Source organism: Carlito syrichta, unplaced genomic scaffold (assembly GCF_000164805.1).
Source record: "Carlito syrichta isolate Samal-C Ts95f unplaced genomic scaffold, Tarsius_syrichta-2.0.1 Scaffold301625, whole genome shotgun sequence".
In the NCBI taxonomy this organism is placed as follows: Eukaryota; Metazoa; Chordata; class Mammalia; order Primates; family Tarsiidae; genus Carlito; species Carlito syrichta.
Genome location: NW_007245721.1, coordinates 599,172 through 623,737, shown reverse-complemented (window position 1 = coordinate 623,737; position 24,566 = coordinate 599,172). Strand labels below are relative to the sequence as shown.

Here is a 24,566-nt window from a genome sequence, read left to right as displayed (position 1 = left end):
GATATGTGAATTATACTCCAATGAAGCTGTTTTTAAAAAGAATAAATGAGTTTATAGCTTATTTTGGAGAGTTTCTCTTTTATAATTGTATAATATAGTGGATATATGTGGCTCTGTATAATATTCTGAATAAATGAAATGGAAAAATAGATAAAGTAATATGCTGTATCCTGAGTCATTTCACACTTTTGGGACAAAGCATTGAAAACTAACTTCCCTCTCTCACGAAATCATTAGAAGTTGCAGTTTTCTGTGGATGGGAACCATGGTGCTAAGTTTGGTAATCCAAGTTTAAAGGGCAGTAATTCATCTGTATCTTAATTTGTTGTGATTTTTAGATTTCTTATCAAAATCTTGATAGTGTGCACTCTCTGTTCATGCTTGCACACACCAACACATACACATGCAAAATCTCCAAAATTAGAAAAGGTGTCCATTTTTTCCTCCCATTCCATCTATTCTGCCAGTGTGTTTTTGTTTTACAAATCCCATCTCTCAGCCTAGTTGAGTGCCATGTTTTATGAGTGAGTAAACATACTTGGGATTCAGGCTGTTTATGTGTTCTTTTTCATTTTACAGCACTTTCATTTGGACACTTGGGTGCCCATTGAACAGATACTTGAAAACTGCAAGCAATCTTCAGATTGTAGCAGAACCATAAGACCTTTCTTTTGTTTTGGAAGGAAATAGCCCATATGCTGTGGAAATGAACGGGGAGCAGCAACTTGATGCAGGTATTGGTTTTACTGAGCAGAATATATTCTTCAGGGTGCATAATTGTATTGCTTACCTGTGTTATATTGTCTGACTTATCTTTCTACCACTTATTTTTCTAGCACTAGGGGTTACTAATAATATTTGCTGAAAAAAAGTGACTTTTATGAACAGATCTTTTTTTTTTAAATAACATTTAAATTTTGATGGTTACTGAATTATAAATTGTATTGAGATGTAACTCACATACCATAAAATTAAGCCTTTTAGAGTATATAATTCAGAGACTTTGTAGTATGTTCACAATATTGTGTAACTGCTGTCTAATTCTAGAACATTTAATCACCTCCAAAAATAAACCAATTAACAGTGCTTTTCTGTTCATCTAGACTCTGGCAGTTATAATCTATTTTCTGTCTCTATGGATTTACCTGTTCCTGCTTTATTTGATGAATGTTTACATGGTATATCTTTTTCATCCTTTTATTTTCAACATACCTGTATTATATTTGACATAAGTTTCTTGAAACCGCATATAGTCATTTAAAAAAATTGATCTTATAATGGTATATTTATACACTTACACTTAATGTAATTATTATATGTTAGGGCTCAGTTCTGTCTTTTTTGTTCATTTGTTTTCTCTATTTTTTGTCTTTCTTCTTTTTTCCCCCTACTTTCCTGTGGGTTACTTAAACATTTTTTAAGAATTCCTTTTTGATTTATCTATAGTGTTTTTGAGTGTATCATTTTGTATAGCTTGTAGTGGTTGTTTTAGGTAATACATCAGTAGTCCCCAGCCTTTTTGACATCAGGGCCTAGTTTTGTGGAAAATAATTTTTCAGGGGCGGGGCAGGGGGATCATCAAGTGTTAGAGTGTCTTAAGGAGTGAGCAACCTAGATCCCTTGTATGTGTAGTTCACAATAGGCTTCACACTCCTATGAGACTCTAACGCCACTGCTGATCTGACAGGAGGTGGAGCTCTGCTCATCCACCACTCACCTCCTGTGTACGGCCTGGTTCCTAACAGGCCGTGGACTGGTACTAGTCTGTGGCCGGGGGGTTGGGGAACCCCCATATTGCATTTATATATAACTTATCACCATCATCATTTTATTACTTTGAATGAAGTATAGAAACCTTACCTACTTTTACATTTCTTTATCTTCTGTCATTTATGATTGTCTTAAATAATTTTCTGTACATACTTTGAGAACCACCACATCAGATATGGTTAACATTTTTGCTTAAACTGTCAAACAATTTAGAACACTTAAGAGAAGGAAAATGTATTATATTTTTCAGCATTTTTACTCTTTCTATTGTCACTTATTCTTTCCTGTTTTTCCAGAATTTCTTCTTTTGTCACTTCATTTCTATTTAGATAATTTCCTTTAGTCATTTTTTTTTTTTAGGATAAGTTTACTAGTGACAAATCTTCCTAGTTTCCTTTCATCTGAGAATGTGTTGATTTCCCCATTCATTATTGAAGGATATTTTTGCTGGATATAGAATTCTGGGTTGAAAGTTAATTTCTTTTAGCTCTTGAAAAATATTGTGCTGCTTCCTTCTGGCCTCCATGTTTCTGATGAGAAATATGCTGCCACTGGACACTCCTCAACTCCCCAAGCCCTCATCCCCTGCCTTGGATTTAAGAGAAATGTTTCTCTCTTGTTAGTTTCAAGATCTTTTTCTCTTTGATTTTAGTTTTCAGAAGTTTAAGTCTAGTATCTTTGCATGAATTTCCTTGGGTTTATCTAGTTTGAGGTTTTCTCAGCTTTTGAGTCTATAGGCTTTATATTTTTTGCCAGGTTTCCAGTACATTATTTTTTTCAAATGCTTTTTCAGCCATGCCCTCTTTTCCTCTTCTTCTAGAACTTTGATGAAACTAATGTTAGACCTTCTTTTATTGTCTCACAGGTCCATAGGTTCTTTTTATTTTTTTCAGTCTGTTTTGTCCCTGTCCTTTAGATTGGGTGTTTCCTGTTGTTTTATTTTCAGCTTTACTTGTACTTTTCTCTATCTGCTTCATTCTGCTATTAAACTTATTCATAGAGTTTTAAAAACATTTTGGTTCTTGTTTTTTGTATTCTAACATTCTTTTTTTATAGCTGGAGAGGAAAGATGGAGGGGAATAGCCCCAACTTAAAATGCCATACCCCACTGTTATAACTGAGGTTCAGTAGCTTGTCTTCAGTAGGCGCTTTTTAGTTTGTTCTGTATCTTTTTTAAATTTCAGAGCTTTGAAGTGGTTGATTTTTATTGTTTAGCCAGTATTTTTACAGCTTTTATGGGAGAGTTAGTTCACTGAGATGTTCATTCTGCCATTTCAGAAATTGGTTGATTTTCTTTTGTTTTAAATATTACCTCATGGATGCAAGAGTTGTGTGTGTGTGTGTGTGTGTGTGTGTGTGTGTATCTTGATGAGTTTGAATCCATTGCTGTCATCATTCTTTTGATAATCAAAGACCATTCTAGAGCAGTGAAAGTTCTTTCAGATTTGTTCCTGTGTTCTTCTGATGTGATGTCATTTATCTTTGATATATTTAGTCCTTCCCTTCTGGCACAGTAAGAATTTCAGGTACCTCCTGCACATCTCCTGCCCCAAACTTGCAAACTGCCTTTTCTCTGGGGAACTCTGTTTTTTTGTTTGTTTGTTTGTTTGTTTGTTTTTGCTTTTATATTTAGTGCTTGGTGCTGTAGTACTCATTGATACTAGGTTGTTATTTCTTCTAGGCTTTACTCATAGCCATAGATAGAAAATAGACATCTTTGGAAGAGAAAAAATCTAGTTTCATATTGTTATTTGCAATTTTAATTTAATTACTTCTCGGCCTTTTGGCTAAAATCAAGTGTACAATTTTAATTTAAAATGATATGTTTTTAGCTCACTTCAGTGGGACACATCTGTAATCTCAGTTATTCAGGAAACTAAGATGAAAGGATTTTTTTTTGAGTCCAGGAGTTCAAGACCAGCCTGGGCAACATAGTGAAACTCCATCTCAAAAAAAAAAAAAAGGAAATTGCAGGGTTTTTAGTTCTTCGATTTTATGCTTGAATTTTTTTGTCTTGTAGTCTTGTAGAAATGTCGTTTCCTAATGATGCTAATATCATTACTTACTTGTTTTTATTGTATAAAAGTCCTATACTTGTTTCAAAATAACAATATCAACATTCTAAGTATCAATAAGATGCAAATAACTGCAATAAGCATGCAGTTTATGATTTCTTCATAGTTCTTACTTTTAAATATATTCCACTGGGGTTTGCAGTAAGAGTATTGTATTTTAATATTACTTAAAGGAATCCTGTTTTCTTTGTGGTTTTGCCACCAACAGTTAGGCTCATTTGTTTCAGTTCATTTGCAATTTTTAGAATTTTTTCTTTTGACACAATTTTTTCTAAATTGTGTCAAGTATCCTGCATATTCTAAAGTCAAAATTATATAACAAGATTCCTACTTTCAACCTGATACTGTTTATTCTTTTTCTCTTTATCCATATACATAACCAGTTTATTTTTAAACTTATTATTCTGTTGTTCATCTAAAAATATATAAACAATTATATGTATGTGTATTTATGTCATATATACACATATATATATACTCAAACCCCTATCTCTCCCATTTTATACAAAAAGTAGAGGTTTAACAAAAATGCTCTGTAATATGGTTTCACTTAACTTATTCTCATTGCTTTTTACAACTATATAGTATTGAATGCATATACCATATTTATCCAACCATTTCCTTATTGATGGACATTTGAGTTATTTCCAGTCTTGGTATTACAAATAGTGCTACAATGAATAGCTTTGTACATATGTCTTCTTGTATTTTTGCCAGCATATCTTTGGGATAGTTTCCTAGAAGTGGGATTGCTGGATCAAAAGGTAAATACAAATGTAATTTTGCTAGACATTGCCAAGTTTTCTTCTACAGAGGTTGTGACATTATGCTTTACCTGTTTGACTACAACCTTGCCATAGAGTATATTGTCAAGCTTTGGAATTTTTCCCAATCTGATATCTCTGTAGTTTTAATTTGCATTTCTCTTAAAATGAGAAAATTTGCATGTCTTTTCATATATTTTGCTCATTATCTCATCAGATCATTAGTCTTGCTTCTGCTCAGCTTTAGTAGTTTTTAATGTATGAGAGTTTTAGTTAATTGAGCCATCAGTTTTATTGTTGCTGTTGATTTTTTATTTTTAAATTAACATGCTGTCCAAAGAACTAGAGTCCTTGCTAAGGACCATGGATGCCCAGCATTATGTTTTAGTAATGCAAGTTGACTGTCTACTGACCTCTGTTTCCAAGATGTTGTCAAAGAAGACTTTGTATTTCTAATGATAAAATTTCAAATACATAAAAACATATAGAAAAGAATATAGCAATCATGTACCTAGCATGAATATTTAATAAATGTTGACATTGTTCATTTTTTTTGTGATAAAATGTTCAAAATGTAAAATTTACCATTTTAGCCTTTTTTTTTTTTAAAGAAATGGGATCTCGCTATTTTGCTCAGGCTGGAGTCCAGTGGCTATACTTAAGTGTGATCATAGCACAATATAGCTTTAAACTCTTGGACTTAAGTGATCCTCCTACCTCAGTCTCCTTAGTTGGGACTACAGGCCATTTTAATAATTTTTAAGTATATAGTTTATTGGCATTAAGTACACTCACATTGTTGTACAATCATTACTACTATCCATTTCCAGAATTTTATCATCCCAAACTGAAACTCCATACTCATTCAACAATAACTCCCCATTTTCTGTCCCCAATTTTCCTAACCCCAGATAGCCATCATTCTACTTTCTGTCTGTATGAATTTGACTACTCTAAGTATCGCATTTAAGTGGAATCATACAGTATTTGTCCTTTTGTGACTGGCTTATTTCACTTGGCATAATGTCTTCAGTCACATGTCACAGCATATGACAGAATTTCCTTTTTTTAAGGCTGAATAATATCCCATAGTGTGTATATAGCACATTTTGTTTATTCATTTATCTGTTAGTGGACACTTGTGGATATTGCTGCTATGAACAATTGTGTGCAAATGCCAGTTGAGGCCCTGCTTTTAATTTTAATTATTTTCGGGTATATACATAGAAGTGCCATTATTGGATTGTATAATAACTTTAAAAATATTTTGAAGAATTGCCGTATTGTTTTCCACAGTGGCTGTATCATTTTAAGTTCCTACCAGCAGTGTACAAGTGTTCTTATTTTTCTACATCTTCACTATTATTTGTTAATTTTTGCTTTTTTGATAATAGTCATCCTAATCTGTGTGAAGAGACATTTCACTGTAGTTTTGATTTGCATTTCCCTAATGATGAGTAATGTTCAACATCTTTTCATATCTTTCTATTTTTTAAGAGAAATAAAACTTAATACAGTTTGTCTTTTTTGTATGTCCCTTTCCCTTTTAATCTTGTCTTCTCTCTACTCTGAAAGGTAACATTGTTGAAATTGATATTTAGTCTCCCCATCCTTGTTTATACTCTTATTAATATGCATATACTCATAAACATTACACTGCAAAGTTTTGTTTTGGAATCTAAATTTAATTGAGCTGTGCTTTTTGTTCTGCACTTGTTGTATCTGCTTGATGCAGTTTTTCTTTTATAATTATCTATGGCAATACTAGCTCATTCATTTCAAATGCTGCGTAGTGTTCCACTGAGAGATTGCCATAATTTTTCTATTCTCCTATTGATTGCTTTCAATTTGTTGCTGTTTTAAACAGTGCTATGGTGAACATCCTTTTTGCTTCCTTGTGTTCATTTGAAGCATGGGTTTCTCCATAGGGTGCCCTCATTCATCAACTGTTTATTAAGAACTTCCTATGTACCAGGCAGTGTTCTGAGCAGAGGGATATATCAATGAACAAAACAAAAAACCATCCCTGCTCTTAGGGAGTTTATGTGAAGTGGGATTATTGAATTATAGAGTACTTGGATCTTTGTTCACTTAGCAAGTATTTATTAGCTATGCTACATCAGGTATTTTAAGAACTTAGATGACAGAAATATAGGAGTGACCAAAACAAAATTCCTGTCTGTATGGAGCTTATGATCTAATGGGGAAGATAGAAAGGCATATGGTATACTGTCAAGTAGGAATTAATGCCATGAAGAAAATGGAAGCAGAGCCCCCATTTAGATGGGTGCTGATGGAAGGCCTTTCTGAAGAGGTGATATCTGAGTAGACTTAAATGAAATGAAGTGCACACAACACTGGGAGATGATTCATTGAACTGAGCAAACAGCAAATGTAGAGACTTTGCAGAAAGATTTTGATTAAAGAAGAATGGCAAGAAACTCACTGTCACTTGAGTGTGGTGAACAGGGAGTATCTGACTGGGGATAAAGAGGTAGGGTAGGTAGCCAAAGGTCAGGTCATGTAGGGCCTTTGTAGTCTCTCACAAATGTTAGATTCTTAGTGTGATTGAAAGGTGAAAGATACTGTGGTTAGGCCTGGCACTAGAGATAACGATAAATATGATGGGAAGTGCTTAGATTTGGAATATATTTTAAAGATAGTACCTATAGAATTATTTAATGGATTGGATATAAGGTATGGGAAAAAAGGGAGGGAAGCAAGGATAATGACACTTTTTTTATTAAGCTAAGATATTTACTAGCAGTCTCTTTTACTCAGTTGGAGAGTACTAAGAAAGAGTCAGGTTGAAAATCTCAGTTTGAAATGCCTATTAAGTGTCTTAAATGTTTGATATTAGATATTAAGTATCAATCCAAAGTGGTTGTAATAGTTTATACTCCCACCAGCTTTATATGCTCCATTGGGGTGAACTCCAATTTGGGTGCCTCAAACTACTCTCTGTCAAGATGCATTGACAGTCAATGCACTAAAGGGACCTATCATTTTTTAAAAATTAATTCTTAGCCGGGCTCGGTGACTCAGCCTGTAATCCCACGCCTTTGGGAGGCTGAGGTGAGTGGATTGCCTGAGCCCGCGGGTTCGAGACCCGCCTGGGCAGCAAGACCTCATCTCTACAATAAATCAAAAAATCAGCTGGGCGTGGTAGCACGCCTGTAATTCCAGCTACTCGGAAGGCTAAGGCGGAAGAATCGCCGGAGCCCAGCAGGTTGAGGCTGCGGTGGCCGGGAGCGGCCACTGCACTCCAGTCTGGGTGACAGAGTGAGACTCCAACTCAAAAAAAAAAAAAAATTAATTAATTCTTTTGTATAAAATTAGTTAACTTACTTTGAAGTAAATTATATAAGCTAGGTTTGCTGAGTTTATGTTTGTATACCTTAAGTTTTCTTTAATCGGGATTCACCTGTTTTTGTTTTTGTTTTTTTGTTTTTAATTCCAGATACTGGTTCTGGTATGGAAGAAGTAGAATTAAGCTGGGAAGATTATCTAGAAGAAACTGGGTCCACAGCAGTTCCTTATGGTTCTTTTAAACATGTAAGCAATTTGCTCTACTGGGTATATCTCTTTCCTTTGAATCATTGTACTATCATTAGATAATTTAAAGTTATTTTAAAGTGGGACACTTGATAGAATTTAAGAGCTTTTGCCTTCTTCCTGCACCCACAATAAGAAAACTTGACATATTCCTTTTTTTTTTTGAAGGGTATACATTTTTAAAATGTTATATACAAGGAGTTAGCATGGTTTCTTTCACTGGAAGGATGCTTTAGATAATCCATTCAAGGAAGATCACTTTTTTAGTCCAACTTAATGAAACCTCTATCCTTAACATACTGATGGAAACACTGGTGGCACATATTGAGGCCATATTTCCAGTTCGGACTATGCTGATTTGAGCAGGCACAACAGGAGGGAGGCTCCTGACTGAATTTTCTTGGGTAGCTCCAGTAGAGATGGTGGTGACCCATGTTATTCTCAGGAGTGCAGTGAGGCAAAAGAAAAAAAAATGGACATATTCTGAAATATTTTTTGTATTTTGTGCCACTCAATACAGGACTTATCTTTTTGACTATTCATGAATATTCCTTTATTTTTGTCAAAAAAATCTTCTCACAAATTGAAGAAAATCATTTATTTTATTTTACTTTATTGCATTTATTGGTTTTTCTTACTGAAAATGATTTCAATAATGTTATTTGCTCTTATATTGAGCAGAAACATAAGTGTGTCATACATGGGTCATATTAGTGGCCTATGCAGCCTAGTTTTATGCTCTAACAACTCAGTATAATTCTTCATCAATGGATAATGTATTTGCAATAGTAATAACTTTAAGATGTAAGAAAATACTCCATATTTTATTAATAATTTTATTAATAATTTATATTTAGACCTAGTTTTTAACTTGTTTACTTCCAACTTCCTCTTAAAACATGCAACATTATTGATTCTAAAAATACTTACTTCATATTTGTCATTGTCTGCTTGGGCTGCCATAACAAAATATCATAGACTAGGTGACTTAAACAACAGAAATTTATTTTCTCACAGGTTTGGAGACTGAAAGTCCAAGATCAGGGTGCATGGTCAGTTTCTGGTGAGGGCTTTCTTTCTTTCTGGCTTGCATATGGCTTGCTGTGTTCTCACATGTTAGAGAGACAGAGAATGCTCTGATATCTCATCTTGTCAGAATACTAATTACATGTCACCTAAAAATTCATACTTGAAGCCTAATCCCATTGTGGTAGTATGAAGAAGTCAGGGTCTTTGGGAGGTGAGTCGGCCATAAGGGCTTTGTTCTCACTAATGGGATTAGTGCCCTTATAAAAGAGGCCTAAGGGAACCCATTTGCCCATTCTACCATGTGAAGACAGAGCAAGAAGGCACCATCTTTGAAGCACAAAGTGAGACTTCACTGGATACATCTGCTGGTACCCTGATCTTGGACTTTGTGGCTTCTAGAATTGTGAGCAATAAATTCCTGTTGCTTATAAATTATGTAGTCTAGGGTATTTTGTTATGGTAGTCCAAATGGACGAAGACAACCTCCAAAAAGGACCTCTAAATTCAATTACACTGGAGGTTAGGATCTTAACATATGAATTTTGAACTGACAGTTCAGTCCATAGCAGTGTTTGGTAGGACATAGTTTTTTTTCCTAGGATTTGTGAAGACACTAATGTGCAAATGCTCACTCAGTGTTGTCTATGATTTTGTGAGGATGAACTATATTCTTTTAGCTGTTGACTTTGTATGCTAAAGAACTCTGCTATTTTTAGTTTGTTCTTATGTAAAAAATTCAGTCATATTAGCTGCCCTTTTTTGATTATTTCTTAGTTCACTTATGTTTCTCTTAAAGTGGTGAGAATTATGTACTTCAGATAAAGATTTTATTTATACTGCATTGCTTAATTTTTTCCAATTGTTTTCATTGTTCTTTTTATACATGGAAAGCCTGTTAGTGGTTATATAATACCTTGTAATTCTTATATTTGTTGTTATTCCTATTCTGATATGTATTTATCTGAGCTTATTTATTTATACTAATGTTAAAATGGACAACAGATATTTTTACTAAAATTCTTATTTTAAAAATGTAGTGTTTAGCCGGGCGTGGTAGCGCGCCTGTAGTTCCAGCTACTTGGAAGGCTGAGGCAGAAGGATCACCAGAGCCCAGTGGAGTGCCACTGCACTCCAGTCTGGGTGACAGAGTGAGACTCCAGCTCAAAAAAAAAAAATGTAGTGTTAGAGAAACAGATTTCATCTTTTCCTCTTTGAATAACAGAGCAACAAGGAGAATGAAAAACAAATGCATACTTCTTCATTCTCAAACATAAGAAATATTTGTGAGCCCAAATATTGGTGAAGTACTGCCAGATATAATGAAAATCATGCATGGGTTGGGAAGATTCCCAAATGGGATGCCTGTGACTAGCAGATCACAGGCAAAGGTGGTAGAACTTAGATTCCCCAGATCAAGGGAGATGGATGTGCAGGTCTCTGTCAAGAATTTTACAATATCCAGTTTGAAACACAGGAAGGAAGGAAAACAAGACTGAAGAAAGAATTAGAAATAAATTGGATTTGCAGAGAAGGGTATAAAAGTGAAAAAGCCTTCCTCATGGTGCATTCTAGTGGAAGGAACATCATTCACTATGGGAAAGACACTAAGCTCTACCTGGATTCTCTAGAATAAAAGTTCTATACTGTTAGAGCAGAGAATAAAAGCCCTGTTAATCCTAGGGCAAAGGTGAAGACCTAATGCAGTTTAGGGAATAGAACAGAAGGGAAAAACCCTCTGTCCCTGGGAGAAGGACAGAATACATGCTGGAGATTAGTGACCCCCTACGGTGAAGGGATCAACTGTCCCTATCCCCAAGACCCAGGGACACAGCCTAAGGTTGAGGCTGAATCTCTGATCTCTGAGAGTGCCCCGCCCTGCAAGTCCCCCACCACCAAGTTAGCAAGTGTTGGGTAATAGCAGTCTATTATAAGGGAAAGACGAGAGCATGGAGAGAGATGGTCTCTGAGGTGCAGCCACAAAGAGAAGACCTAAATCTGAGGGTGGAGCAGCAGACATTTGAGGGAAAGATATGAGCATACAACCTAAATACTAGATAATGCTAGAGGAATTTGAAGCTGTGGTACACTGTGAATAATATCAACAACAAAACACAAACCCAACTCCATTTCTGACATAAATTGACATAACCTTCTCCCTTGAACTAAAAGGCCTAAGAAAAGAAGAAACATGCCCATTTCCAGGCCTAAATACTCTTTGTCTCAATCTCAGCTGTTCTATACACGATCTCTGGCTTTCAACCAAAAATTTTGGGGCATGTAAAGAAGCAACAGAGAAACAGCAAACTGTCAAAAAACGAAAGCAAGCAACAGAACCAGACTTATAGGACCCAAATATTGGAACTAAAGAAAACTCAGACAGGAAATTTTAAATAACTATTGATTAATATGTTAAAGACTCAAGTAGAATACTTGGGGGACATGCATGACAGAAAATGAGTTGCACTCGTGACAAAACTATTAGAAAAAATGAAATGGAAATAAAAATGAAAAATATAACAAGAGTTGAATACCTTTGACAGGCTCATCAGTAGATTTGACAACTGAGGATAGGATCTTGAAGATAGATCAATAGAAATTGCCCAGATTGAAGCATAAAAAGAAAAAAGAATGAGACTAAAACAAGACCAGAACACCCAATAGCTGTGAGATAATATTTTTTATAAATGTATTTGTAATTGTAATCTTGGAAGAAAGAAGAGAGTGAGGAAGAGGTACTTGATGTTCTCATTTTCCAAAGGAAAGAAAGACAATTTTCCAAAGGAAAGAAAGATACCACACCACAGATCTAAGAAGCATGAATAAATTTTAAAAAAGAAGTAATACTAAAAGAATAATTACTAAACAAACATACAAAACCCACCTAACCACATCATATTCAAACTACAGAAAACCAAAGAGAAAGAAAATCTTGAAGACAGAGGAAAAAACAGGACACGTTACATGTAGAAGCGCAAAGATAAGAAGTACAGCAAAATGTGTTTCAGAAACCATGCAAGAGAATAATAGGGTAAGATTTTTAAGCTGTTAAAAGGAAAAAAAATCTATCAATCCAGAATTCTGTAATGAGCAAAAACTTTGTTCAAGTGAAGGAGAAATAAATTCTTTTTTTCTAAAAAAGGAAAAAAATTAAGAAAATGTATTACCAGGAGAATGCACTACAAAAAATATTTTAAAAAGTTCTTAAGACAGAAGGAATTTGATACAAAATATATCTACACAAAGAATGATGGGAGTGGCATAAATATAGTAGATATAAAGTTCATTTTTCTTAATTTTAATATCTCTAGGAGATAACTTTGAAGCAACAGTAGAAATTTATTATATGTTTATTGTTTATAACATATGTAACTACAGTAGCATAAATGATGAGAGGGAAGATTTGGGAGTACATGTTGTAAGTACATGTGAAGTGAAAATATCACTCATAAGAAGACTGTAAATAAGGATGCATATTGAAAACTTTTCAGCAACCACTAAATTCTAAATTTTTTATTGGGTAAAATATACATAAAATGTACCCTTTTATTAATTTTTATGTATACAGTTCAGTGGCATTAAATACATTCATAAAGTTGTGCAACCATCAGCAAAACTTTTTCCATTATCTCAAACAGATACTGTATACATCAAACAATAACTTTTTATTCCCTTGTCCTCTATTCTACTTTTTTGTATCCCACACAAGTAGAATGATGCAATATTTGTCTTTTTTTAGTCTTATTTTATAGTGCTCTTAGCATATCATTATTCTTGTTAAATTTTTTTTTTAGTGGTTGCCCTTGAGTTTGTAATATATATATATTTACAGCTAATCCAAGTCTTCTTTGCAGGTAGTACAAGTACCTTATACCAAAGTATTCCCAGTTCCTCCCTCATGTCCCTTATAACATTGCCATCACTCATTAATTTATAAGCTGTAATATTTTTAAACTGTACTCACCAAACACTTTGTTACTGTTATTATTTTGGACAAGCTGTTATCTGATAAGTCAATTAAGAATAAGAAAAATCCGTGGCTCACACTTGTAATCCCAGCACTTTGGGAGGCCGATGTGGGTGGACTGCTTGAGCCCTGGAGTTCAAGACCAGCCTGGGCTACATAAGGAGACCTTGTCTCTATAAAAAGTAATACAATTGTCCAAATGTAGTGGTGTATGCCTACAGTCCCAGCTACTCAGTAGACTGATGTAGGAGGATCACTCGAGCCCAGGAATTGGAAGCTGTGGTGAGCCGTAATCATGCCACTGTACTCCAACTTGAGCAGCAGAATGAGATCCTGCCTCAAAAAAACAAAAATTCAAGATTATATTTTCCCGTCTTTTATTCCTTCTCTGATGCTCTTTCTTTATTTATGTAGATCTAGGTTTCTGACCTATATTATTTTCCTTTGTTCTAAATAATTTATTTTACTTTTCTTTCCAAAGCAGGTCTACTGGTGACAAAAATCCCTTAATTTTTGTTTGTCTGAGAAAATCTTTATTTAATACATCACTTTTTAAGGGCAGTTTTGCTTGATACAGAGTTCTAAATTGGTAGCTTTTTGCTTTCAATGCTTTAAATATTTCACTCCCCTCTTTTCTTGTTTGCATGGTTTCTGAGGAAGTAAAAAACAAGGAAGAGTGTTAAAGAAGGAATGAAAAGGATAAAATAAAATCTTTAATTTTTCTTATTCTTTATTGAGCCAACATATAACAGTTTGTTCAAAATAATGACAGCAACAAGGGATTCAGTCATGAACATTTATTTATCAAAACATGCTAGGTATGCTTATGTATAAATGAAATTAATGGCAGTGATGATAAAAGGAATGGGAGGGAGGAATTCGAGTTATTTGTTATTATAAGGTACTCACACTACCTGTGAAGCAGCATAGTATTATTTCAAGGAGAACGTGGAATAATAAACTCTAGGACAACTAAAAAAAGTTTAAAAAGAAATATAACCGATATGCTAAGAAGAAAGGCAAATAGAATAATATAAAATGTCTATTTAAAACCACAAGAGGCAGAACAAGTAGAAGATAAAAATAGGAGCAAAGAACAAGGTGACAAATAGAAAACTGTAACATATATATTGTAGATATGAATCCAACTATGTGAGTAATCACTTTGAATGTCAGTGATCTAAATGCACCATTTAAAAGATAGAGATTGTCACAATGGATTAAAAAGCAAGGCCCAACTCTATATTGTCTATAAGAAAACCACTTTAACCAGGTGCAGTGACTCACATCTATAATCGGCAGCACTTTGGGAGGTGGAGGTGAGAGGATTGCCTGAGTCCAGGGGTTCAAGACCAGCCTGGGCAACTTGACGAGACCTGTCTCTACAGTAAATAAAAAAGTTAGCTGGGCGTGGTGGTATGCACCTGAGGTTCCAATCTACTTGGAAGGCTGAGGTGGAAGGAACCCAGCAGGTCGAGGCTATGGTGGCCATGAGTGTGCCACTGCACTCCAGCCTGGTCAACGGAGTGAAACTCCTACTCAAAAAAAGAAAAGAAAAGAAAAAGGAAAACTATTTTAAGACTGGGCATGGTGACTCATGCCTGTAATCCCAGCACTTTGGGAAACTGATGTGGTAGGATTGCTTGAGGCCAGGAGTACAAGACTAGCCTAGACAACATAGTGAGATCTTATCTCTTAAAAATAAAATTGAAGCCGGGCTCGGTGGCTCAGCCTGTAATCCTGCGCCTTTGGGAGGCTGAGGTGAGTGGATTGCCTGAGCCCATGGGTTCGAGACATGCCTGGGCAGTGAGACCTCATCTCTACAATAAAATCAAAAAATTAGCCGGGCGTGGTAGCGCGCACCTGTAATTCCGGCTACTTGGAAGGCTGAGGCGGAAGGATCGCTGGAGCCCAGCAGGTTGAGGCTGTGGTGGCCGGGAGCAGCCACTGCACTCCAGTCTGGGCGACAGAGTGAGACTCCAACTCAAAATAAAAAATAAAAAAATAAAAAATAAAATAAAATTGAAGAAAAGAAAAACTTTAAATATAAAGAGACATATAGATGAAAAGTAAATGGATGGAGAAAGATACACTGTGCTAACACTAATCAAAAGAAAGAAAAATTTTTTTAAAAGATCACAGCAACAATTTCTAAAAATCTGTAAATCACTATCATTTTAATAAACTATGTGTACTACAACTTACAAAACAAAAACAAATAGAAAGAGGGGATAGGTATATTAATTTCAGACAAAGCTGACTTCAAAGAAAGGAAAGTTGTTGGGGTTAAATAAGGACACCATATCATAATAAAGGGGTCAGTTCTCTAAGAAAACGTAACAGTCCTTAACATGTATATGCATGTAATCACAGGGTGTCTCAATACATGAGAGAAAAACTTAGAACTACAAGAAGAAACAAATGAATCAATATTTTAGTTGGAGAATTCAACACCCTCCTATCAGTAATAGATCCAGCAGGCAGAATATCATTAAGGGCATAATTGAGCTTAATGACACCATCAATTAACTGGATATAGTAGATATCTGTAGACTGTTTCATCTAACAACAACAGAATACACATTCTTCTTAAGCTTACATGGAATGTTCACAAAGATAGACCACGTTCTGGGACATAAAACACACCTTAACAAATTTAAAAGAATAGAACTCATGCACTCTCTGCTCTTAGCCACAATGGAACTAAATTAGAAATCAATAACAGAAACAGAAAGATAGCTGGAAAACCCTTAGTTTCTTAGAGATTAAACAACACACTTCTGGATAACACATGAGTCAAGGGAGAAATATCAAGAAAAATTTGGAAATATTTTGAACTGAGTAAAAAATACAATAATATCAAAACATTAGGTGTCTAGGATTAAATGTAAAAAATTTACAAGGAACTCCAAATCATTATTGATGTAAGTTTAAAAAGACCTACATACAAGAAGGAATATATGTTATTCATATAACTAGAGAGTCACTATTGTAAAGACGCCAGCTCTCCCTAAATAGGTCTATAGATTTACTGCAACCAAATAATTCCCGAAAATAAAATATTAGGTAGAAATTGACAAGACAATTCTGAAGTTTATATGACTATATAAGGGACCAAAGGTAGCCTTCCATTCACACCTAAAGAATAAAATAAACAAGATGACTTGCTCAACTAGAGATCAAATTTAATTAAGACAATGTAGTGCTGCTCTAAGGAAAGACACAACAGAAACAGATCTACTTTTGTAGGGACACTTGATTTGTAACAACAGTGGTGATTTACAGTGGTCAAGAAAGGTACTGGTTTAATTGTATGCATATGTTGCAACAAATAAAACCTGGCCCCTATTTGACTTTATACACAGATTAATTCCAGGTGGATATGAGTTCTAAATATGAAAGATTTCTAGAAAATAATATAGTGTATCATCTTTATGACCATGGGGTTTAGGAAAATATTTGTTTAAAGATGTAGAAAAAGTACTACCTTTTTAGAGGAAAAATGTTGATAAATTAGACTACAATAAAATTAAGACCTTTGTTCATCAAAAGACACTATCATAAAAATGAGAATATATTTGCAACACAAATAACTGTCGAAGCACTGATACCCAAAATATAGACTGAATTTTAAAGGCAAGGAACTTAGGCATTTCCCTAAAGAAGAAATCTAAATGGCTAATAAGTGTAAAGGTACTCACCTTCATTAATAGTCAGATAGTACAAATTAAGATCACAATAAGATACATGACACACCTTCTAAAATGGTTGAAAGTGAAAAAGACTGAAAATACAAAAAGCTGGTTAGAATGGAGCAAAAAGATTTCTCATACGCTACTGGAAAAAAGTAAATTGGTGTAACTACTTTGGAAAACAATTTGGTTGTATCTATTATGGAAATTTGTGTATCTGTTTACTAAGGTACATGTAAAAATGTTCATGGCATCATTATTATAACCTCCCAAAAATGTAACTGCCCAAACACCTAGTACTAGAAGCAGTGGAATGAATAAATTGTGTCATGTTTGTATAGTGGAATACTATACAATAGTGAAAAGAAATAAACTACAGCATGAATAAATCTCATAAGCAGTATTTGAAAAGGGAAGTCTTACTTGAAAGAATATTTATACTGTGTAATTTCATCAACATGGTGTAGAAACATCGACAATATTGAACTGTAATGTTCAGGATAGTGATTACCTTTCATAAGTAGAAGAGAGTATTGACTAGAAGGGGGAAGAGTTTTTACACAGAATGTGAGACTTTTCCTCTGTGCCTCTTTCTTTTCCTGGATACTATTCTCATTTTTCAATGGTTGTGATGGACACATTGCATTTCTTTGCCATGTGTTTATAGTCTCCTCTGACATGTGACAGTTCCTTTTTCTTTTTTTGTCTTTCATGGACTTGACACTTTTGAACAGTCTATATTGCATGCCAGTTATTTGTGGAATTTCCCTCAGTTAGGATTTGTTTTTTCTCATTATTAGATTGAGTTTATAGAGATTTGGCAATAATGTTATAGGAATGAAATTGTTCTTGTTGTATGATATCACAGGTACATGATACTGATGTTTTAGGACTGGTGATGTTGACTTTGACAGTTAGTTAGTCAAAGTGCTGTCTGCCAGATTTCTTCACTGTAATGTTACTGTTTTCTCCTTTGCAATTAATAAAAATCTTATCAGGAGAACCTTTGAGATTATGCAAATATCCTGCTTCTCATCATAGTATTTTAGCATCCATCAGTGATTCTTACCTGCGATGTTTATTTCTGCAGTGTTTGTCTAATAGAGATTTTCTATTTCCATCATTTTTTTCTATATTTATTAATTGGTTTTCTACCTTAAGGAAGATCTGTCCCCTCTTTCCTGTTTATTTTTATCAGTGTGGACTCAGAAATATTTATTTAAATCTATAAATTATAATCCATTACTCTCAATATTTATTTTATTGCTCAAGTTGTCCCAAATGTGGCTATTGAGATCCTTCTAGTTATCTTGTGTTCTTTCAACATGCTTCCATCATTTTTTGATCATTCACCTTCTTTCTGGCATCATAAGCTATTCTAGGGCTTTACTGTGATTTTCCTACCTCAGGATTGGAATAAATAATTTTTTATGAAGCCTTTGTTTTTTTTTTTCTTATTGGAAGATGGTATTTAGAATTCAAAATTTGGACACTAAATTTGCTTATTGCTACTGGATATCATTATTTGTAGTCCCTCTCAGTTCACAGAGTTAGGATATATGTGTGCATGTATATATAAGCACATACATAGACATCTATATCTCTATTATTCATCCATCTGTCTATATGTTATCTATCTATCTGCTGTCTATCTATCATCTCTGTCTTCATGTCCCTATTCATATATCTCTGATTCCAATCCGACTTTACAGGTTTCATTCTAGTCTTTCCCTTTACTTATTTGTGTCTTCATTCTCCCACTGTGAGAAACCTCGCTCTCATTATCTACAATATATGTATTTATTTAGTCTTAGTATACACATAAAGTAGCTCCAGAATTGTTAACCCATACTTTTGTGACAGTATAATTTTCCATCTAAATTAAAGCACTTTTGAGAGAGAAAGAGACATTCTTAATTATTATTTAAGGATTTAGTTTATTATCATTTAGAATTTATATCATTCATATCATTATTTGTATCATTTATAATTTATTATCATTACAGCTTATTTTTGTCTTTTCCCTTTACTAGCTTCATAAATTTTCTGTTGAGTGATCTAGAAATTACTCCTAAAAGTAATGTGTTGAAGGCTGTTAAAATGGTGACTATTTAGTAATTTATGTACTTCATAGAAAGCATTTTCTATAATCATAATAGACTGATTTGGTGAAAATATTGACTTCCTTCATTGTTATTCCTCTGTTTTGTTTGGATCACTCCTATGAGTTAGAATTGAAATTTATCAGGTTTCCCTTGAGATTTTATATCACTTAGTGCTTCAAAATTGTAAGTCTTAAAAAAGAATATTGGTCAAAGAAATACCCATTTAAGGTACACATCTGGTACTTAATGACATTTCCCTATTAAGGTGGACACACGTTTACAGAACGGATTTGCTCCTGGGATGAAGCTGGAGGTGGCTGTGAGAAAAGATCCTGAAGCCTACTGGGTTGCCACCATCATTACCACCTGCGAGCAGTTGCTCCTTCTCCGCTATGATGGCTATGGGGAGGACCGGAGAGCAGATTTCTGGTGTGATATCAGGAAAGCTGATCTCTACCCCATTGGGTGGTGTGAACAAAATAAGAAGACCCTCGAAGCCCCAGAAGGTAATAAAATACTTTCTATCAAGACATGATATGATTTTGCTATAAGAAAATTTGGATTGTCCACAGACTTAAGGGTTTCGGTCTCCCAAGCACATAGGTTTACCTAACTTTTCTAGGTTAACATTTTGAATGAAAATGTTTATAAGGAATAATACACATTTCCCTGTCTTTTAAAATTATTTTCTTTGCTCCACAAAGCCTCAGGTTTTTATGATGCTTGTAGGGAACATCAGTTGCTTATCTTCTTTTAGGACTGTGAGGTTCTCTGTGTTTGAGATTTGTTGGTCTAGTTGTTTTTAAGTGCATTAGGTCAGATTGATGTGCTGTGGATTTACTTTCTGTTTTTATTACCCTCTCTCCACTTGTCCCTAGCAATCTGGAAACCAGAAACTCTTAAAATGAGCCAACTCAAGTTCCATTCCAGGAAGGGCCCCTAGTTGGTGTAGAATCCAAATTAAGCAGGAGAGAGACAATATAGGCAAAAGAAAGAAAAGGGCGAGATAAAGATGGGAAGAGAGACTGCAGATCTAAGAAAATACCAGACTTTTAATATTTTTCTTTCAACTTCTTACTTTGATATAATTTCAGATTTACAGAAAAGTTACAAGAATAAGGCCAGGCACAGTGGTTCATGCCTATAATCCCAGCACTTTGGGAGGCAGAGATGAGAGGATTGCCTGGGCAACTTTGCGAGATCTCATCTCTACAATAAATCAAAAAATTAGCTGGGTGTGATGACGCGTGCCCATAGTTCCAGCTACTTGGAAGGCTGAGGTGGAAGGATCCCCTGAGCCCAGTAGGTCAAGGCTGTGATGGCCACGAGTGTGACACTGCACTCCAGCCTGGGCAATAGAGTGAGACTCCAACTCAAAAAAAAAAAAAAGAATAATATAGAAAATTCTTAGAGATTTTTTGCCAAGTTTCCCCCAAATGTTGACATTTTTATTGCATTTGCTTTATCCTCTCTCTACCACCCACTTAAGCTCTTTTAATAACTATTTGAGTCAGTTTTAAACATAATGCCCTTTTACTCATAAATAATGTATGTATTTCTAAAAAACATGTGTGCAGTAAGATACCAAAGTCAGGAAATTAACTTTGATACAGTACCATTATTTATTTATTTATTTATTTTTTGAGTTGGAGTCTCACTCCATCACCCAGACTGGAGTGCAATGGCCGCTCCCGGCCACTGCAGCCTCGACCTGCTGGGCTCTGGCGATCCTTCCGCCTCAGCCTTCCGAGTAGCCAGAACTACAGGCATGCGCTACCACGCCCGGCTGATTTTTTTTATTTATTGTAGAAGATGAAGTCTCACCAAGTTGCCCAGGCAGGTCTTGAGCCCACCGGCTCAGGCAGTCCACTCACCTCAGCCTCCCAAAGCGCTGGGATTACAGGCTGAGCCACCGAGCCCAGCTCAGTACCATTATTTAATCTACATCTCTTACTCAGTTTATTTTTTAAAGTCAGCATTGTTTAATAAACATGGTCTTGTCTTTATACCACTTTTTAATTTTTTTTATTTTTGTTATTTTGAGATAGGGTCTTGCTATATTTCTCAGACTGGTCTCGAGCTCCTGGGGCTCAAGTGATTCTCCTGCCTCAGCTTCCTGGGTAGCTGGGACAACAGGCATGCACCACTACACCTGGCTAATATTTTTAAATTAATTTTTTTGAAATGAGATCTCACTGTGTTGCCCAGGCTGGTCTTGAACTTCTGGGACCAAGTGATCCTCCCGCGTCAGCCTCCTGAGTAACTGGAATTATAGGCACAAGCCACCATGCCTGGCCCTTTTTCAGTTTTTACTAGTTATTACAATAACATTCTTTTAATAAAAGAAAATCTCAGATCATGTGTTACATTCAGTTGTCTTATGTTTCTTTTAATCTGAAATACTTCCTTAGGCTTTCTTTATCTTTTATGACCTTGTCATTTTGAAAGGTACAGACCAGTTTTCCCAATGTTCATTATGTCCTCATCCTAGTAATATTCATTATGCCCTGGTCTTTTCCTGATCCAAGGCCCAGTTCAGGACATACTGCGTTTAGTTGTCATGTCTCTTTAGTTTTCTTAACTTTTTGGGTTTTTTCGTCTTGACATTTTTGAAGAACATAGGGCAGTTATTCTGTAGAACACAATTACACAATGTGGGTTTGTCTGATGTTTCCTTAGATTTAGGTTGTGTACTTTTGTTAGGAAAAATACAGAAACTATGTCCTTCCAGTGCACTCTATCAGGAGATACATGCTATGTATTTGTCTTGTTATTGGTGATATTAACTTCCATCACTTGATTAGGTTGGTATATGCCGGGTTTTTCCACTGTAAAAGTATTCTTTTTAATTAATTAGTTTGAAATTATGCTTTTAATTAATTAACATTATGTTTTTAAAAATTAATTCATGTCTTATTGGAAGATACTTGGAGATTATCAAAATATCCTGTTACTCTTCAAACTTTCCCTCACTACTCTTAGCATCCATTGATATGTTTTATCTGGAACAATTATTACTTCAGTGATTACCAAATGGTGTTGTTCTAATTTCTTGTACATTTCTTACTTGGCTTTTTGCTATGTAGAGAGAACATCCCCTTTTCTTCCATTTATGTACATATGTGTATATATGTAGGTATATATGTTACTATAGACTCATGACTCTGATTTTATTCAGTGAGTCATAATCCTTTACTATCATATTTATTTTGATGCTGAAACTGTCCTAGATTTGGTGAGTGTGTACCCCTTCAAGCTAGCTAATGTGTCATTTTGATATGTCCCTGTGATTCTTTGAGCCGTTTATTTTTTGTCTCAAGAAGCATTTCCTACCAGGCTTGGTGGCTCATGGTTGTAATCCCAGCACTTTGGGAGGCAGAGATGAGAGCCTGAGTCCAGGGGTTCAATACTAGCCTGGGCAACTTGATGAGATCTTGTCTCTACAATATATCAAAAATTAGCCTTGTGTGATGGTGCATGCCTGTGGTTCCAGCTCCTTGGAGAGCTGAGGCAGAAGAATTGCCTGAACCCAGCAGGTCAAGGCTGTGGTGGCTGTGAGCATGCCATTGCACTCCACTGGGATTCCAACTCCAAAAAAAAAAAAAAGAGAAGCATTTCCCTGTCTTAGACCTGAATGAAATCAGCCATTTCCCCAAGATGTCCTGCTTTTTTTTAAAGTTAAGAATGGTATTTGGAAATGAAGATCTGAGAGTTAGGGCCCTGGGGTATCTTTGGGCTTCTACTTGTGAAAGTTTTTTACTTTGTGAAAAACGATATAGAGACATTAAGCTACCTGGCCCACCATCTCATCCTAAGAGTATAGGAGAATGCATTTCATTTAAACATGATCAATAGAAAAGAATTTCAGTTGAGTCTCAATATAAGAATATTATGATGAACAAGAGTAGAGTAAAATCCTTTAAGAGAAACAACCACAAAAGTGATGAACATTGTGTCAGATAAATATTTTAAAATAAGCTAAAAGAAAGTAGTAACAATGATAGAAGCAATGAAAAAAAAAGTAAAATTTATAAAAATTCAGAAAGTGATTGGAGAAAAGGACTACTTTAAAGAGAAAAAGTAGAGTTTAGACAAGAACTGGAAATAAAAAATATTAGAAACAAAGACAGGAATGAATTAACACCAGGGCTAATATCTGAAGAGAAATTGATGACAAAAGAAAAAATAAAATGAAAAACAAATGGAGAAAGAAATAAAAAGGATTTGAGAAAAATTATGTGAGAGGTAAAAATGAAGTTCCTGAAGAAGAAAACCAAAATGATAACAATAAAATGGTATAAACTATAATTCAAGTAAACTTTTTTGGTTTGATTTTTTTGATTCAAAGTCTTAGTCTGTCAGCCAGGCTGGAGTACAGTGGCATGATCATGGCTCACCTCAGCCTCAACATCCTGGGCCCAGGTGATCCTTCTGCCTCAGCCTCCCTGATAGCTGGTACTATAGGCATGTGCCACCACACCCAGCTGATTTTTAAAATTTTTTTGTAGAGACAAGGTCTCACTGTGTTGCCCAAGCTGGTCTGAGGCTTCCGGGCTCAAGTAATCCTTCTGTCTTGACCTTCTAAAGTTCTGGGATTACAGGTGTGAACCACTGCATTTTGCCAATTCAAGTAAACTTTACTGAAATAAAAGAGGACTTGTAATACTGAGAGGGCTCACCATGTATACAGGAAAATCAAATGAGAACAGCTACATCAAAATGTGTTGTAATGAAACTATTGAATGTTAAAGCAAAAACTAATGCCTTGGCAATTTAGACAAAAAAGACCAAGTTTCCTGTAAAGGAAGGAAAACAAGATTGTCATCAGTAATTAACAACTATGTTTTATCCCAAAAGACAATAGACAATAGTTAAGAAATTTAATGAAAGAAAACATAAGACAAAGATTTTATATCTAACCAAACTGAACTTCAGGTATAAAGGCTATATGCAAACTATTATGAACAGGTAAGAACTCAAGTAATATTGTTCCCATGAGCCCTTCTTAAGGTACCTACTAGGAAATGAGCTTCAGAAAACCAGATAAATGAAGTAACAGCATAAGAACTGCTAGTGAAGCATTAAATGTATGTGTAGCTGTAGAACTTAGAATAAATGGTGCTTACAAAGGAGACATTATAGCATATAATGGCTGCATGCTCTTAAAATGTAGATACAGTATTACTATAAAAATATACAGGCTGGGCATGGTGGCTCAGCCTGTAATCCCACGCTTTGGGAGGCCGAGTTGAGTGAACTGCCCGAGCCCGCGGGTTCAAGACCCACCTGGGCAACTTGGCAAGACCTCATCTCTACAGTAAATCAAAAAATTAGCCAGGCATGGTAGCGCGCGCCTGTAGTTTCAGCTACTTGGAAGGCTGAGGCGGAAGAATCGCCGGAGCCCGGCAGGTCGAGACTGCAGTGGCCAGGAACAGCCACTGCACTTCAGTTTGGGCAACAGAGTAAGACTTCAACTAAAATAAATAATAAAAAAATAAAAATATATATATATATAATATATAGAGAGTAATACTGTAAAAATAGGACAATGGGGAGAGCATGTGAAGAGTGGTATAAATCTACTCATTGCCTTTTTTTTTTTTTTTTTTTTT

The 24,566-nt window shown here is 35.0% G+C and overlaps 1 protein-coding gene across 1 annotated transcript in view; it reads left to right on the top strand.

Moving 5' to 3' along the window:
- Positions 1-576: 576 nt before the first annotated feature.
- SFMBT1 (Scm-like with four mbt domains 1) overlaps positions 577-24,566 on the top strand; it is a 62,868-nt gene continuing 38,878 nt past the window's right edge. Inside the window, exons 1-3 of the mRNA XM_008054982.1 lie at positions 577-734; positions 8,070-8,164; positions 19,220-19,460. Coding sequence (XP_008053173.1) covers positions 707-734; positions 8,070-8,164; positions 19,220-19,460 — 364 coding nt within the window. The 5' untranslated portion in view covers positions 577-706. The remainder of the gene's footprint in view (positions 735-8,069; positions 8,165-19,219; positions 19,461-24,566) is intronic.